Source organism: Hyperolius riggenbachi, chromosome 9, assembly GCF_040937935.1.
Source record: "Hyperolius riggenbachi isolate aHypRig1 chromosome 9, aHypRig1.pri, whole genome shotgun sequence".
Taxonomy (NCBI): domain Eukaryota; kingdom Metazoa; phylum Chordata; class Amphibia; order Anura; family Hyperoliidae; genus Hyperolius; species Hyperolius riggenbachi.
Window position 1 is genome coordinate 21,539,958 of NC_090654.1, and position 15,228 is coordinate 21,555,185.

The following is a 15,228-nucleotide window of genomic DNA, read 5'->3' on the forward strand; positions in this document are numbered from 1 at the left end:
GTATGAGCAGCCCGTCTTTGAGAGCACTCGAGCTCCTGAAGACTTCCGATGCCTCCCTTCGGTGGCGGAGAGAGCAGTATTTCACCAATTCAGTCAAATACTGCTACGGGGGCGCCAGAACTGCACTGAGGGCACCAGGAGAGGAGAGGAAAGACTCTATAGTGCCCAGAGCCTACCCTCTCCCTAGGTAAGTATCTGGCTTTTTTTTTTTTTTTTGTAAAGGTTCCTGTTGACTTTAACCGCTAGTCGTCACAAAATTATGCGAAATTACAAATCATTACAGTAACATACAAAATGAATTAGGATTTTCCTCGAAATTTCGCATTACAATGCGTAATTGAGAATTACGATTTGTAATTATGCATAGGCGTAATTTCTGCTCTTCACTATTATGAACTGACTTTTGATTTGAAGTGGAAGGAAAAAAAAGAGAAGGTGAAACATGGCGGTGAACACAAAATGTATTTGGGAAACCAGAGGTGCTGTGCCAGTAGGAGTGAAAAAACCCTGTGCATACGTTATTACTGTTTACAAAAGCCTCTGAGGGTAAGGGCGCTGGAGAGGACAACTGACGGCAATGGACGGCGGTTCCTGCTCTTCGCTCGGTGTGACGGACGAGGCTCCGAGGAACGTACACCGAGGAACGTATTGCGAAAGCCAAACTGTTCACCTTCTTTTTTCGTTCGCCATTTGTCAAGTCAAGAGGTGCCTGCAAATCTTTTTGGAAATCCCTGTTTGCCAGCGAGTTGAAGAAGAACTTTCTCAACACCCCAAATGATAAGAGAGCCGAAGACTCTTTCCTGAGCGAGGCTTTGTAGCAGCACATCCTGAGTAGAAGATAAGAAGGGGAGGAAGGGTGGGTCACATGTGTCGGATTGATCAGGAACACTTCCAGACACAGATAGCCAAGCTGCCCCCAAAGAACATGTACAGAAGGTTCTTCACTTCGTGCGTGATCTCAAAACCAAATCCTTCTCCGATCACCACGTGCCACGACGAGCCAAACTTCTTGTCCATAGTCTCTTTTATCATCTTTGCGGCACTCTGGAGAGGGAAAATTCAGAATATCATTTAGATCGATTTCCATTCACTTCTATAAGAAATCGACCAGAAAAACAATCGAAAATAAGATCAAACATGACGGAAATGATCTATTGAACAATCTATCTATCTAACAGAATATTGTATGGTGTGTACCTAGCATTAGGTTGGATTCACACCGTACTAGGGAAAATAAACTGTATTTTGGATCAGTTGTAAAATTGGATCAGTTTTCCATTTAAGGGCCGGTTCACACTTGCTTTAAAAACCTACCCGTTTGGGAAGTTTTTTAAACTCCACTTAGCATAGGAAGTGGATCCCAATGTTGAGTACTTTAGCCTTTACTCGAAAAACTGATCGGCTTGCTGTGTTCTCACTAGGCTAGTTACCACATCTCCTTCACCCGTTTTGATCGCCGTTATGATGTAATACACCATCTGGGGCCACTCGGCCCCTCGTACACAACCTGTGGCTGGAAGAAGTATGGGGATCTCCACTGGGCTGCAAAAGACAAATGGGAATCCTCAGCAACAGGGAGAATTCTCATTGGTTGATGGTGGACTAATGACAATTCTCCTTGTTGCTAAGGAGAATTGGCCTGATGCAGCCTATGGTGAGCCTCATGCTCCTGCCGACCTCCGAGTTGAATATAGACGGACTGACTGCTTACTGTGTCAGTTTTGCATCCCGCTGCATGCTAGGAATGACGGTATACCGATCCCAAAGCCCCGTCAGAAGCAACAGGCTCCCATTGTTTTGCAAATGACCAATGGGAATGCACCATGTGCACCAGGCCAGAAAGTTTATTGTTCCACTACTCAGGGAGCCAATGGGAGTCCTTCCTGGGGAGGCATGATCCCCATTGGTCTACTGCTAATCCACGGGAGCCTGATGCGGCTCTAGGATTGGTATACTGGTGTTTCTTCCATGTAGAAACTTGAATGGACAACAGCAGCGCCGAAGGACCCGAATAGACAACGGCACGTGCTTATTTGGTAAATGTACGTGGCGAACAGCCTAGTGAAAATGGACACCGTCTAGCATAAATTCCCTTCGGACTCTGTTGACATTACCTTCCTCCGGCCGATGCAGAAAAATTGTGCATCACCCAAACTTGCTTTCCACTTTCTGGAACGGAACAAATGGAAGCTTTCCAAGCGAGCTGATGTGAAACGATCCGATTGGATCCGTTCAGTTCTGATAAATTATTCAACTATAACATTATTACTCTTTGGAGCTAAACTATTAGTATTAACTACTAACTCTTAATTAACTATTTAGATTCAACACCTTCACTGCGCAGCCGTGTTGTGCTTGAAACTCATAATCGTAATTTTGCAATTATTCAAAATTGTCATGCAAAATGTATAGCAAATTTGCAATTCATTTTGTGTGTAACTGTAACTGTTCCATAATTTTGCAATTAGTCATAATTAGGCGAAAATGCTAAATTAGATTTTTTTTGGGGGGAACAAGTAAAAAAAATGTTTTTGAGAAAATTGATTTAAAGAGAAACCGTGACGAAGAATTGAACTTAACCTCCCTGGCGGTACGCAGTTTCAGATGCTGCGTCCGCGGGAGGATTTTTTAAAAATAAAATTCGATCCTAATGCTGAAGCTAGCACTTTGCTAGCTAACTGTGGCCCCCAAGTCCCCCGGCACTGCTCTGGTCCCCCCGATCTGCGCCAGCAATATTTACCTGTCCGCGATCCCGCGAGAGCCGCCTCTTCACCCTTTAGTTTCAGCCGTCGCTATAGCCACAATCGGACATGACGCCATCGACATATTATTCAAATTTTATAAAAAAAAAAAAAAAAACTCCGGGGGCCATGTGATCCTCTCCGGCGGCTAGCCCGAACGTACAGTAGGTCGGGCTTACCGTCAGGAAGGTTAATCCCAATCAGTAGCTGATACCACCTTTCCCATGAGAAACCTTTTCCTTTTCTCAAACAGACCATCAGGGGGCGCTGTATGGCTAATATTGTGGTGAAATTCCTCCCACAGTGTGATGTCATGACCAGGGTACTGACAGTTTCCTGTCTGAGATCCTCATTGCATTGTGGGAAATAACAGCTGTTTTCAGATGTTTCCAACTGCCAAAGAATCAAGCAGCATCTCCTTCCAGTGACATCACCTGCCAGCAGTAAAAATGTCACCATATGATAAATTGATAAATGTCAGAATGTAAATCAGGGAGAGGAAAGCTTTTACAATGGGCAAACACTGACTAAATCATTTATAAATTATTATTGTAAAAATTAAGCACTTCCCTTTAAAAAAATGTTAAGAAAAATAGTTTTAACTCTGTATTTTGCAGTTGTACGCTTTAATATACACTGAGTTTTGAATATATATTTTAAGAAAACAAACAGTGTGGGGTCCCCCTCCCAAGCCTCCTTAACCCCTTTTCACCCATGCATGCTGGTATAGCCAGAATTTGGAGCCTGGACTGCGCTGTCAGCTATTCTAGCTTGTATGCTGCATGATGTGGGGGGCCTCTGGAAGAAAGTGGGGGCAACCAGTACCCTTCTCCCCAAAGCACTTGTCCATACCATGGATAAGGGGATCTTCCCCACCTCCTTGCCCTGTATAGAATAAGTATACAGAACTTGGAACTATCAAAGTGTACCGCAGTAAAAGGTCACTTTACTGTGCACAAAAACGTTTCTATTTTATTTTAAATCCATTCTCGCCCCAATTTTTATTTTATTTCATGCAAAATATTGTTTTTGACTGCTGCATCATAGTTTTGGGTAATATGCAAAATTTGCAAATAGATTATGCGAAATCAAGTCATTTTCAAAATTGTAATTACATGCAATCGTAATTGCAAAATTGTATGTGAAATTTTGATAATGCAGAATTAGCACATTGTGATCATCACTCGCGGCTGTACTTGACAGCAGCTGTGCACCTATCTTTACAGGATTAAGACCTCTAGTGCCTTAAAGAGGAACTCCAGTGAAAATAGTGTAATAAAAAAAGTGCTTCATTTTTACAGTAATTATGTACTGTATAAATGGTTTAGTCAGTGTTTGCTCATTGTAAAATCTTTCCTCTTCCCGATTTACATTCTGACATTTATCACATGGCGACATTTTTACTGTGGGCAGGTTATGTAGCTGCTGCTAGCTGTTCTGGCTGTTACAGACAGCTGTAAACAGCTATTTCCTGTCTGTGAACCTTGTTACATTGTAGCAAAGTGTCAAAAGTACCGCGGTCCTCAGAGCTTCTTGTGGGAGGGGTTTCACCATAATATCAGTCATACAGCGCCCCCTGATGGTCTGTTTGTGAAAAGCAATAGACTTCTCATGTAAAAGGGGGTATCAGCTACTGATTGGGATAAAGTTAAATTCTTGGTTGGAGTTTCTCTTTAATACTATAGATTTGCAGAAGATTCATGAGAAAGATTTCTGGCAGATGCCTGTCAAGTCCAATCTGACAAGAATCTATCTGATGTGTGCCACACACTAGCAACAGATTTCCAATAGATTTTAGAATGAAATCTATTGAAAATCGATCTAAATGCATTATTGAACCATTAGATCCAATGCAACTCTATGGGCCATGGATCTGCTGCCAGCAGCAGATCCACCTAGATTTTCCATCCTGTCAGATCAAATCGATCGAAATCGGACATAAATTGATCTGCTGATTTGAAAGAATTGATTTCCGATCGATTCTATCAAATCGAGCGATGGCTGAAATCGACCAGTGCCCTTTTAGTATTTTCCTCTTAGCATCTTAATGCCACTCACCATCTACTTCCTATGAGCTACAAGCCCCTTCCACCACGTAATACTGGGAAATATAGTCTGACGTCTTTTGGATGCCACAACTGCCCACTAACAGGATCTAGGGCATAAAATTCAAACTCCGGCCCGTGGGCCAAATCTGGCCCTCGGAGCCATTAAATTTGGCCCTTAAGAGGTTTCCCTACTATGCATTATATTTGGCCCACTCTACGCAACCAGTGAAGCTATATTGGAGGTGAAGCCCTAGAGCACCAGGGAAGCCATATAGGGGAGGCAGGGGGAAAGCACTAAACACTAGGAACTGTGTAGGGGAGGGTGGGGGCCTCTAGACACCAGGAAACTGTATAGGGGAGGGAGGACCACTAGGCACCAGGGAACTGTATAGGAGCTGAAGGGAGGCGATTAGACCCCTGGTAACTTTATAAGGGAGTAAGGTGGCAAGTAGACATTGAGGTTGGCCTGCGACTAGGTCCCAGTGTTCAATTATAGCCCACTTTGTATTAGAGTTTGATTCACCTGATCTAGGAAGAGTGGAAAAGAGCTGCATTGCACTTCCTAGCACATTTAGCTCATGAAATAGGTATTCCGTTACCTATTTCATGTATACGGTTATCCCCTTGGGTATGCCAGTTAGTTGAGGCTTCCGGTTGCCTGAGTTCCTGATAAATGGGACTTTGCTGTATTAATTTATCGTCCTCATCGCTAATAGGATTTGCCTTGCTCTATAATGGGCTTCTCTGGGCTATAAAACTGCAGTTATTTTTCAGGGCTACAGTATAAAAAGTTGCGTCTCCAGCACAAAGCTGTGACGGGTGTTTTGATGTTACCTCGTTATTACTTGCAAACTTTTCACAAGCCGTAACACAAAGCTCCATGGTCTCCACTCTCATCTCTTCTGGCATGTCCGTGTGCTGCGGGAACACAACCACGCTGTTAGTACGAGCGTTCAGCAATGAAAACCTTTCATGTCAAATTCTACAGCATAGGACTAAGATCACAACCCTCCGGAACCGCAATTCAAACCTTTCATATCACATTCTACTACATAGGACTAACACCATGACCCTCCGGAACCGCAATACAAACCTTTCCCATCACAATCTACAGCATAGGGCTAAGATCACGACCCTACGGAACCGCAATTCAAACCTTCCATATCACATTCTACAGCATACGGCTAAGATCACGACCCTACGGAACCGCAATTCAAACTTTTCATATCACATTCTACAGCATAGGGCTAACATCACGACCCTCCGGAACCGCAATACAAACCTTTTATATCACATTCTACAGCATAGGACTAACATCACTACCCTCCGGAACCGAAATACAAACCTTTCATATCACATTCGACGGCATAGGACTGACATCACAACCCTCTGGACCCGCAATACAAACCTTTCATATCACATTCGACAGCATAGGACTGACATCACGACCCTCCGGAAGCGCAATATAAATCTTTCATATCACATTCTACAGCATAGGACTAACATCACGACCCTCCGGAACCACAATACAAACCATTCATATCACATTCTACAGCATAGCACTGACATCACAACCCTCCGGAACCACAATACAAACTTTTCATATCACATTCGACAGCATAGGACTAACACCACGACCCTCCGGAAGCGCAATATAAATCTTTCATATCACATTCTACAGCATAGGACTAACATCACGACCCTCCGGAACCACAATACAAACCTTTCATATCACATTCTACAGCATAGCACTGACATCACAACTCTCCGGAACCGCAATACAAACTTTTCATATCACATTCTACAGCATAGGACTAACATCATGACCCTCCGGAACCGCAATACAAACTTTTCATATCACATTCTACAGCATAGGACTAACACCACGACCCTTTGGAACCACAATACAAACCTTTTATATAGCATTCTACAGCATAGGACTAACACCACGACCCTCCGGAACCGCAATACAAACATTTCATATCACATTCTACAGCATAGGACTAACACCACGACCCTCCGGAACCGCAATACAAACATTTCATAGCACATTCTACAGCATAGGACTAACACCATGACCCTCCGGAATCACTCGCCATGCTTTCTGCCCACATAACAGCGAGCGGCCCAGAACAGGCCTTTGTGTCAAAATGTTTGTCCTTCTAGCGCTATCACGCATTAAAAAAAAAAACAGTGTGAAATCACGTAATTTGAGGCAGGAAGAGCACCTTATTATTAGATGAGCACATTTTAAAAATGTATTTTACTCACCTTGAAATTCCAGACAATTGTCAACCATTTCAGGTTCGGGGAGGGGGGGGTCATCCCATAAGTTTCCTGACAATGTTGGCATTTCCGCTCTGTCACTAATGATACAGCAATAGCATTTAGGCTCCTTTTCTACTTGCAAGCGCAATCGCAAATGCGTTTGTGCTTGCAAAACCTTCTTTTCCCACTCGCCGCAATTGCAATGTTCACCGTCGGGAGCGAAACGCAATAGCGGCAATAATAGTGCAGCACTACGATTGTGCTCGGGGAAAAATCAAAATGTACATCAAAGTGCACAGTGACTTGCATGTAAATCATGGTGCACTAGCAATCGGTAAAACACTGGTGATCCGCTTGTTCAAACGGATCGTGGCTAGTGGAAAAGGGCCCTTATAGCTGTATTCCTTCATTTTCTGATGAGTCATGTTGTCTATCTACTCTGGTATGTGCAGAGACAAGACAGCTGCTCAGTGTGTTCTGCTTGCACACAGGAAAAAGTGCCCCGCGATTTGCATGTAAGTCACGGTGCACTAGCGATCGGCAAAACGCCGGCAATCCACTTGTTCAAGCGGATCGCAGCTAGTGGAAAAGGGCCCTTATAACTGTACCCTTTCATTTTCTGATGAGTCATGCTGTCTATCTACTCTGGTATGTGCAGAGACAAGACAGCTGCTCAGTGTGTTCTGCTTGTACACAGGACAGCAAGACCCAACAAAAGAAAGGGAGTTAGCAGGGAGGTGACAGAGAGGTTGGGTAGAGCAGCAGTTTCCACCATGCTATGGTCAAATTTCAACACAGTTCCTAGCTGGCTGGATTGAGAAGAAGACAACTTTTATAGTGTTAAAAACAACTTCAATATACTTTGTAAATACTTGGAGATTTAGATCCCTTGCAGGGTGCATTTAAAAATAGGAATCACCTTCTCATGCTATACACAGGGGCAGACTGACCATTCGGGCACTCGGGCATGGACCGAGGGCCCATGGCCAGTAGGGGGCCCGCCCCTGGTGCGCCTCTGATCCGGAGGTTGTGGCACTGGCTGTGGTGCTGCAGGAGCCCCCCGCCCGCCCTGCAGAGCAGAGATGCGAGCGGAGCTAGTTGGCAGATACTTTTAAGTACTTACGTGCTCCAGCACCACCCCTAACTGCTCTCTCTGCCTCTGGTGTCTTGTCCCCATGGTTTCGGCGGCGCCTCCTATGACGTCATAGGAGGCGCCGCTGGCCAGAAGATAGGACGCTAATGGTGAACAGAGAGCAGTCAGTGCCGCACTGCTGCTGCTTGCTGGAGCCTACCCTGGAGCACGTAAGTACCTGTGACAAGCCAACTAGTCCGCTCGCAACACTGCAGGGCGGGAGTAGAGACCCCCCGCCACCACAGCCAGCACCCAAACCAAGCAGCATCCAAAACTCCCACCCAAACTAAGCAGCCAGCATCCAAACCAAGCAGCACCATGCACCCAAACCACCCTCCCAGCGCCCAAACCACCCTCGCCAGCACCAAACCACCCTTCCACCCACCCAGCACCCAAACCACCCTCCCTCCTACCCAGCACCCAAACCAAGCAGCACCCAAACCAAGCAGCACCCAAACCTCCCCCACAAACCAAGCAACACCCAAAACACCCTCGCATGCACCCAAACCAGCCTCCCACCGACCCTTCCAGCACCCACCCTTCCAGCACCCAAACCACCCTCCCAGCACCCAAACCACCATTCCAACCACCCAGAACCCAATCCACCCACCCAGCACCCACACAACTCAAAGGATTTCATGTGTGGGAGCTATTAGTTCTTGCATTTCATGTGTTGGAGGAAATTGTTGTTGCATTTCATGTGTTTAAGGTTTTGTAAGAAGTGTAGGTTATGGGGGTGGGGCCGTGTGTGGGTGGGGCTTGAGGATCAGTCGGTGGGTGTGGCTTGCAGCTGTACAGGGTCCCATAATCTCCTATTGCCTGTTGGCCCATGAGTTGTCAGTCCGAACCCGACTCCCTCCTACACTCTGAACACATAGCAGAGCGCCAGTCCCTACACAGAGATCCTGAGTATTACCCGTATTAAGGGGAAGCTGTGCATCCTCTTGTAGTCTGCCTCGTCTTTCTTGCCCTCTCCAGGATCTGCCATTCCTCGCTCTAGAAGCTCTAGAAGTTCCTGCAATCAGCGTATACCTTCAGGCGGCACCAAATCAGACATATAGAGGGGATAGTGGAGAACCGGCGATGGCGGAGACTGTTATTGGCTTCCTAAAAAACACAAAACGTTCAGCATGCTGGCTGATTCACACCATTTCTTTCACCTACAGTTGAAGAATACAGTACTCAAAGTGGTATGTAACTCAGCAGTTCCTCTTTGTTCTAAAAGAATATTTACAGCTTAAAATCTACTACCAAAAAACAATGTAGCAGAACAGCATTCAAACAGTAAAGCACAGCACTTTGTTCTTGAGTGGAAAGATTCTGGCCGCCTCCGAAGAGGTGATAAGATTATCTTTTGTTTACATTCCGTTGTCAGTTACACGTAGTAAACAATAGCAAAGTGCTGAAACTAAACTCTCTCTGCTTCTAGTATTTGTGCAGCTGAAAAGTGATATATTCTAATGTATAAATACAGCAGCTATGCAATAAATTGCAATGGCAGCTTTCAGAGCAGATAAACTGGACTTTAATTGAATGTTATATCAGAGTTTTATCCCACTTTCCCGTAAAAAAAAAAGGGAGAGGCTGTCCTGCCAGGCTCTGTCTTAATGATACAGGTCTAAGTGTTAAATACTTACCTGATCCAAGGTACTTCATTAAGGTAGGTGATCGCTCCGCCCCACTCAGAATTGCGTCTATGGAGGTTTGTTTGTTTTTTTTTTATTCAAATTTCTGCCACCCCATCTGTCACGGTCACTGGAAAAGGGTTTTTATTAGTAGAAATGGTCAATGAGACGCAATTAATTCCGATTTGCATGTTGACTTAATACAAACTGTATACAGCTTGGTATTGGGCCAAATTAACTTTATTGGCCTAGCTTCAAGCTGCATAAAATTTGCATACAAGCCATAATTATTTGCATCTCACTAACCACCTTTACTTACCAGTGCCTGGTTTCAGTTGGTGAAGGTGATCGTTTCCTGCTGATCCCCATTTTTTGCCTTGCATTCTTGGGGGGCTCAGCAGCAGATCGCTATATGAGGCAGACGCCATGGGCTGGAAAGTGTGTGTAATGCGTTTCAATGTAAGGCTGTTTTCACACTTGTTCTCTCAAACTTTATCCATTATCATGTGTATGTTTTCCTATATGTTCTTGTACATTTGTACATGCAAGCATGCACCACCACAAAAACATGCCTGTTTTAATGTGAATGGGAACCGTGCTGTTAACACACAAAAAAATCCACATAGTTACCTAAGGAGAGGAAAGGCTTTGGGTCCTAATGAGATTTCCCTCTCCTCTCCCGATGCAGCAATGTCCCTGGGAGCAGTATTTGACTAATTTGGTCAAATACTTCCCCTGCCGCCAGCGAAGGTGACTTCGGAAAGTCTTTGGGAGCCGAGTGCTCTCTCTTGCGCACTCGCGCATGCGCACTATGGAGTCGCCTGTGTTCGGGAGAACTCGGCTCCTGAAGTCCCCCGTGGCGGGAGATTCAAACGGGGGAACCTGCGCTGCAGCTAGGGCACCGGGAGAGGAGAGGTAAGTATCTAGTTTATTTATTTTTTTTAAGACAATTCCCATTAGCTTTAAAACCCAGGAAGGCAAAGCTACCTGAGGTAAGCACAGAGAGATCTTCATACTGGTTCCACATACCTCTGTGTGCTGTCTCTTCCTGCCCTTGTAGCCCACTGTCCTTGTATTAACTCCTATTCCCGCCCATTGCCCTCCCATTTCCTCCTCTTAAAGAGGAACTCCAGTGAAAATAATGTAATAAAAAAAGACAGGAATTACTTACGGTAATGTCTTTTCCAGAAGTCGAAAGGACAGCAACTATGAGACTTGTCTCCTTCCACACACACTGGACAGGAAGCTAGTTAAAAGATTTACATAATTGATTAGTCAGGGATTAGACAGGTATATAACATCATGTGCCCTTACCCCATCAGTAATAAAAAAGACTCCACACAGAATGATGCTTCAAATCTTTTAATAACAAACATTCGGGTGGGTAAATAGGGTGCTGTCCTTTCGACTTCTGGAAAAGACATTACCGTAAGTAATTCCTGTCTTTCCCAGAACGTCTCAGGACAGCAACCCTGAGATGATATACAAGACTTTATTAGGGAGGGACCACCACTTGCAACACTTTTCTGCCAAAAGACAAATCAGAACAAGATAATACATCAAGTTTATAATGTTTAACAAACGTATTGTGGTTTGACCATGTGGCTGCCTTGCAGATTTGCTCAATTGTAGCTCCAGCCCTCTCTGCCCAGGAAGTAGCAACTGCTCTGGTTGAGTGTGCCTTAACTGAAGAAAGAAGTGATTTTCCTTGCTGAAAGTATGCTAATGCAATGGCCTGTTTGATCCATCTTGCTATGGTTGCTCTAGAGCAGGGGTAGGGAACCTATGGCTCGGGAGCCAGATGCGGCTCTTTTGATGGCTACATCTGGCTCACAGACAAATCAGTAGTGGTTGATTCACTAAGCTACACTGCTCAAGCAGCGCAGCTTAGTGTGGCAGCGCAAGTAACATTTTCAGAGTAGGCACACTACTGCTGTAGCATGCACTACTAACTTACTCGGGCTACCCCCAAAACGAATAGCTCCTCCAATTGTCTCACTCAAGACCCTGTCAGGTCCAGTGACTTTGTAGGACGAGATCCCCGCACTTTGATTGGCCCAATAGCTGCCTGTCACTTGACAGGCAGCCCATTTGGCCAAAGTGCGGGGATCTCGTCCTACAAAGTGGATCAACCCCCAAGTCAGCTAGCTAATTGTACAAGCTGTTAGTCTGTATTTCTCCTGTCTGACTCCCAGGGAAATCGCTGATGTTGCTGAAACCAAAGAGAAGATGAAGACGTGTCTGACACTTCCGCTGCCCGTAGGATCAACTGTATACACTTCACCATGGTAACAGTGACGTGAGCCCTCTGCTGCACAAGCACAATGTTTGAAACATATTGTATGGCTCTCACAGAATTTTATTTTAAAATATGTGGCGTTTATGGCTCTCTCAGCCAAAAAGGTTCCTGACCCCTGCTCTAGAGGCTTGATTGCCTCTGAATTTTCCAGCAAAGAGCACCAATAAAGCATTGGACTTCCTCCAAGGTTTAGAACGTTCTAGATATTCCAACACACATCTTCTAACATCTAAGCAGTGTAATTTCTCTTCTTTCTGGTTTGATGGATTCTTACAGAAGGATGGTAAGTAAATCTCCTGGGACCTGTGGAATTTAGAAACCACTTTAGGCAGGAAGGCTACATCTAGCCGGAGAGTAATTCTATCTTCGCTGATTATACAATAAGGCTCATTGATCGAAAGCGCCTGTAACTCCCCAATCCTTCTGGCTGATGTTATTGCCAAAAGAAAGGCTGTTTTTATCGTCAGGTGTTTATCTGAACTGTCCTCAATTGGTTCAAAGGGGGGTTCGCATAACCCTTGTAACACTGTATTAAGGTCCCATGCAGGTACTTTAGACCGAGCTATAGGTCGAAGTCTTTTCAGAGCTTTAAAGAAACGAATTACATATTGTTCTTCCGCCAACCTCCTTTCCAGGAAGACACTTAATGCCGAGACCTGACCCTTCAGGGTGCTAATGCTCAACCCCTTCTGGAAACCTTCTTGCAAGAACTCCAGTACTGATGCAGATCTTGATGTATCCACCGAATTCTGCAAACACCAGCTATTGTAGACTTTCCATACTTTATAATAGATCTGTCTGGTAACCTTCTTCCTACTTTGTATGAGTGTCTCTGATAGCTTATTAGAGAAACCTTTGCTCTTCAGTATTGCCCACTCAGGCTCCATGCAGAAAGCTGTAGAAGGTGTAAATTGGGATGACGAGCTGGGCCCTGGGTCAGCAGATCCTGATTGCTCGGTAGAAGGAGATAACTAGAAGCAGATCTCTGAAGTGGCGCAAACCACGGTCTTTTGGGCCAGTAAGGTACTATCAGGATAGCCTGAGCCTTGTCCTGACAAATCTTGTTCACCACCCTTGAAATCAGATGAAACGGAGGAAAAATGTACATCTTGTGTTGACTCCAACTGATTGAGAATGCGTCTATCTTCCAAGGCTTGTCCTGAGGATTCAGAGAACAAAACAGAGGGCATTTTGCATTTGCTCTTGTTGCAAAAAGATCTACTTGTGGAATTCCAAATAGCTCTGAGATCTGTAGAAACACTTGATTGTTCAGACTCCATTCATCCTGTAACAGATGACGTCTGCTCAGGTAGTCCGCTAGACAATTCAAGGTTCCCTTTAAGTGCACCGCCCTTAGAGAATTTAGTTTGTTTTCGGCCCAGTGAAGGATCTTTGAGGCTTGGCACCACAAAGTCCTGCTCTTGGTTCCTCCCTGGCGGTTCAAATAAGCGACTACCGTCTTGTTGTCTGTCCGCACTGTTACATGGGAATGAAGAATCTGTGATTCGAAGGCCCGTAGAGCTTGCCCCACTGCTTGCAACTCCCTGTTGTTCGATTAACTTCTGCTCACTAGTGGTGACCACTGACCCTGTGCCAGAAGAGTATCCAAGTGGGCTCCCCATCCCCAAGAGCTCGCATCTGTCGTTATTATGACTTATGTTGGAAGCTCCCATAGATTTCCTTTGGATAACCGTGTTGGTTCCAACCACCATAGCAGAGAGTGCTTTATGTTCCAAGGAATGGAGAATCTCTTGTCTAGGGAAGATAGCCGTTTGTCCCATTTGGAAAGGATCCAGGACTGTAGGGTCCTGGAGTGAAGCTGACCCCACTGCACTGCTGGAAAGGATGAAGTCAGTAACCCCAGTAATGCCATGGCTTTCCTTAATGATATAGTCTTGAATTTCTGAAAAGAAAGAACAGATTTCAGTAACACAGCAGATTTTCTTTCTGGTAGAAACAGTTTTTTACTGGAGGAAGAAATTTCAAACCCTAAAAATTCCATACATTGTTGAGGAATTACGGAAGATTTCCCCCAGTTAATCAACCACCCCAAGGATTGGAGGAAATTCAGTGCAAATTCAAGTTGAAGATTTACTGAGTTCACAGAGGGACCCCAAATAAGTAAATCATCTAGGTAGGCGATAATCTGGATAGAATTCAATCTTAGAGAAGCCAGTACTTCTGCCATAACTTTTGTAAACAACCAAGGGGCGGATGACAACCCAAAAGGGAGAGCGTTAAATTGAAAATGCCTTACCTCTCCCTGAAGATACACTGCAAACCTCAGGTACTGTTGCGACTCCAGATGTATGGGAAGATGGAGATATGCATCCCTTAGATCCAGTGAAGCCAGCCAGCAACTCTCTTGAAGCAGATTCAGAACTGAGCGAATATTGTCCATTCGAAATTTCCTGTATCTGACTGCTTTGTTTAATTTCCTTAAGTTTAGGATAAACCTGTAACTTCCCTGAGGTTTCTTTATTAAGAAGACCGGAGAGTAAAACCCCAGACCTTCTTGACATCTTGGGACCTGACGAATGACTCTTTTCTCCAGCAGAATATTCACTTCGCTTTCTAGAGCCTGTGCTTGACCTTGAGCTCTTGGAGACGGGGTGATGAAGAACTGATTTGGTGGGTGAGAGACAAATTCTATTCTGTATCCCTGAAGGATTATGTCCAATAGCCACTTGTTTTGAAACTTTGATTGCCATTCCTCGAAGAAGTGGGCTAACCTTCCGCCCACTGGAAGACTGGCGTCATTGTTTTGGAGGCTGTGTTGTAGAGGAGTATGAAGGATTACCCCTTGGTCTCTGGGTCTTATTCGGTATCCACCTCCTTTTCTGTCCTCTATTTTCTGACTCTGTCTTCCCTTGCGGACGAAAGGACCGATTGACTCGAAAATTCCTTCTCTTCAGGGGAAAATTCTTTTTCTTATCAGCCGTTCTCTCTAATGTTTCCTCCAGCTTGGATCCAAACAACATATTGCCTTCATAGGGTAACCCACATAGCTTTGATTTGGAAGAGGTGTCCCCTTGCCAGGTCTTCACCCAGACTCCTCTCCTAGCCGAGTTGACCAAGGCCGTTGTCCTTGCTGTAAGCCGGACTGAATCATCTG

At 44.8% G+C, this 15,228-nt stretch overlaps 1 protein-coding gene across 1 annotated transcript in view; it reads right to left on the reverse strand.

Moving 5' to 3' along the window:
* Window positions 1-443: 443 nt before the first annotated feature.
* The window catches only part of DNAL4 (dynein axonemal light chain 4), a 37,794-nt gene continuing 23,009 nt past the window's right edge, over window positions 444-15,228 (reverse strand). The window contains exons 2-4 of the mRNA XM_068252109.1: window positions 9,106-9,296; window positions 5,624-5,707; window positions 444-1,044 (exon numbers count right to left, since the gene is read on the reverse strand). Of these exons, the coding sequence (XP_068108210.1) occupies window positions 880-1,044; window positions 5,624-5,707; window positions 9,106-9,177 (321 nt within the window). The 5' untranslated portion in view covers window positions 9,178-9,296 and the 3' untranslated portion in view covers window positions 444-879. The remainder of the gene's footprint in view (window positions 1,045-5,623; window positions 5,708-9,105; window positions 9,297-15,228) is intronic.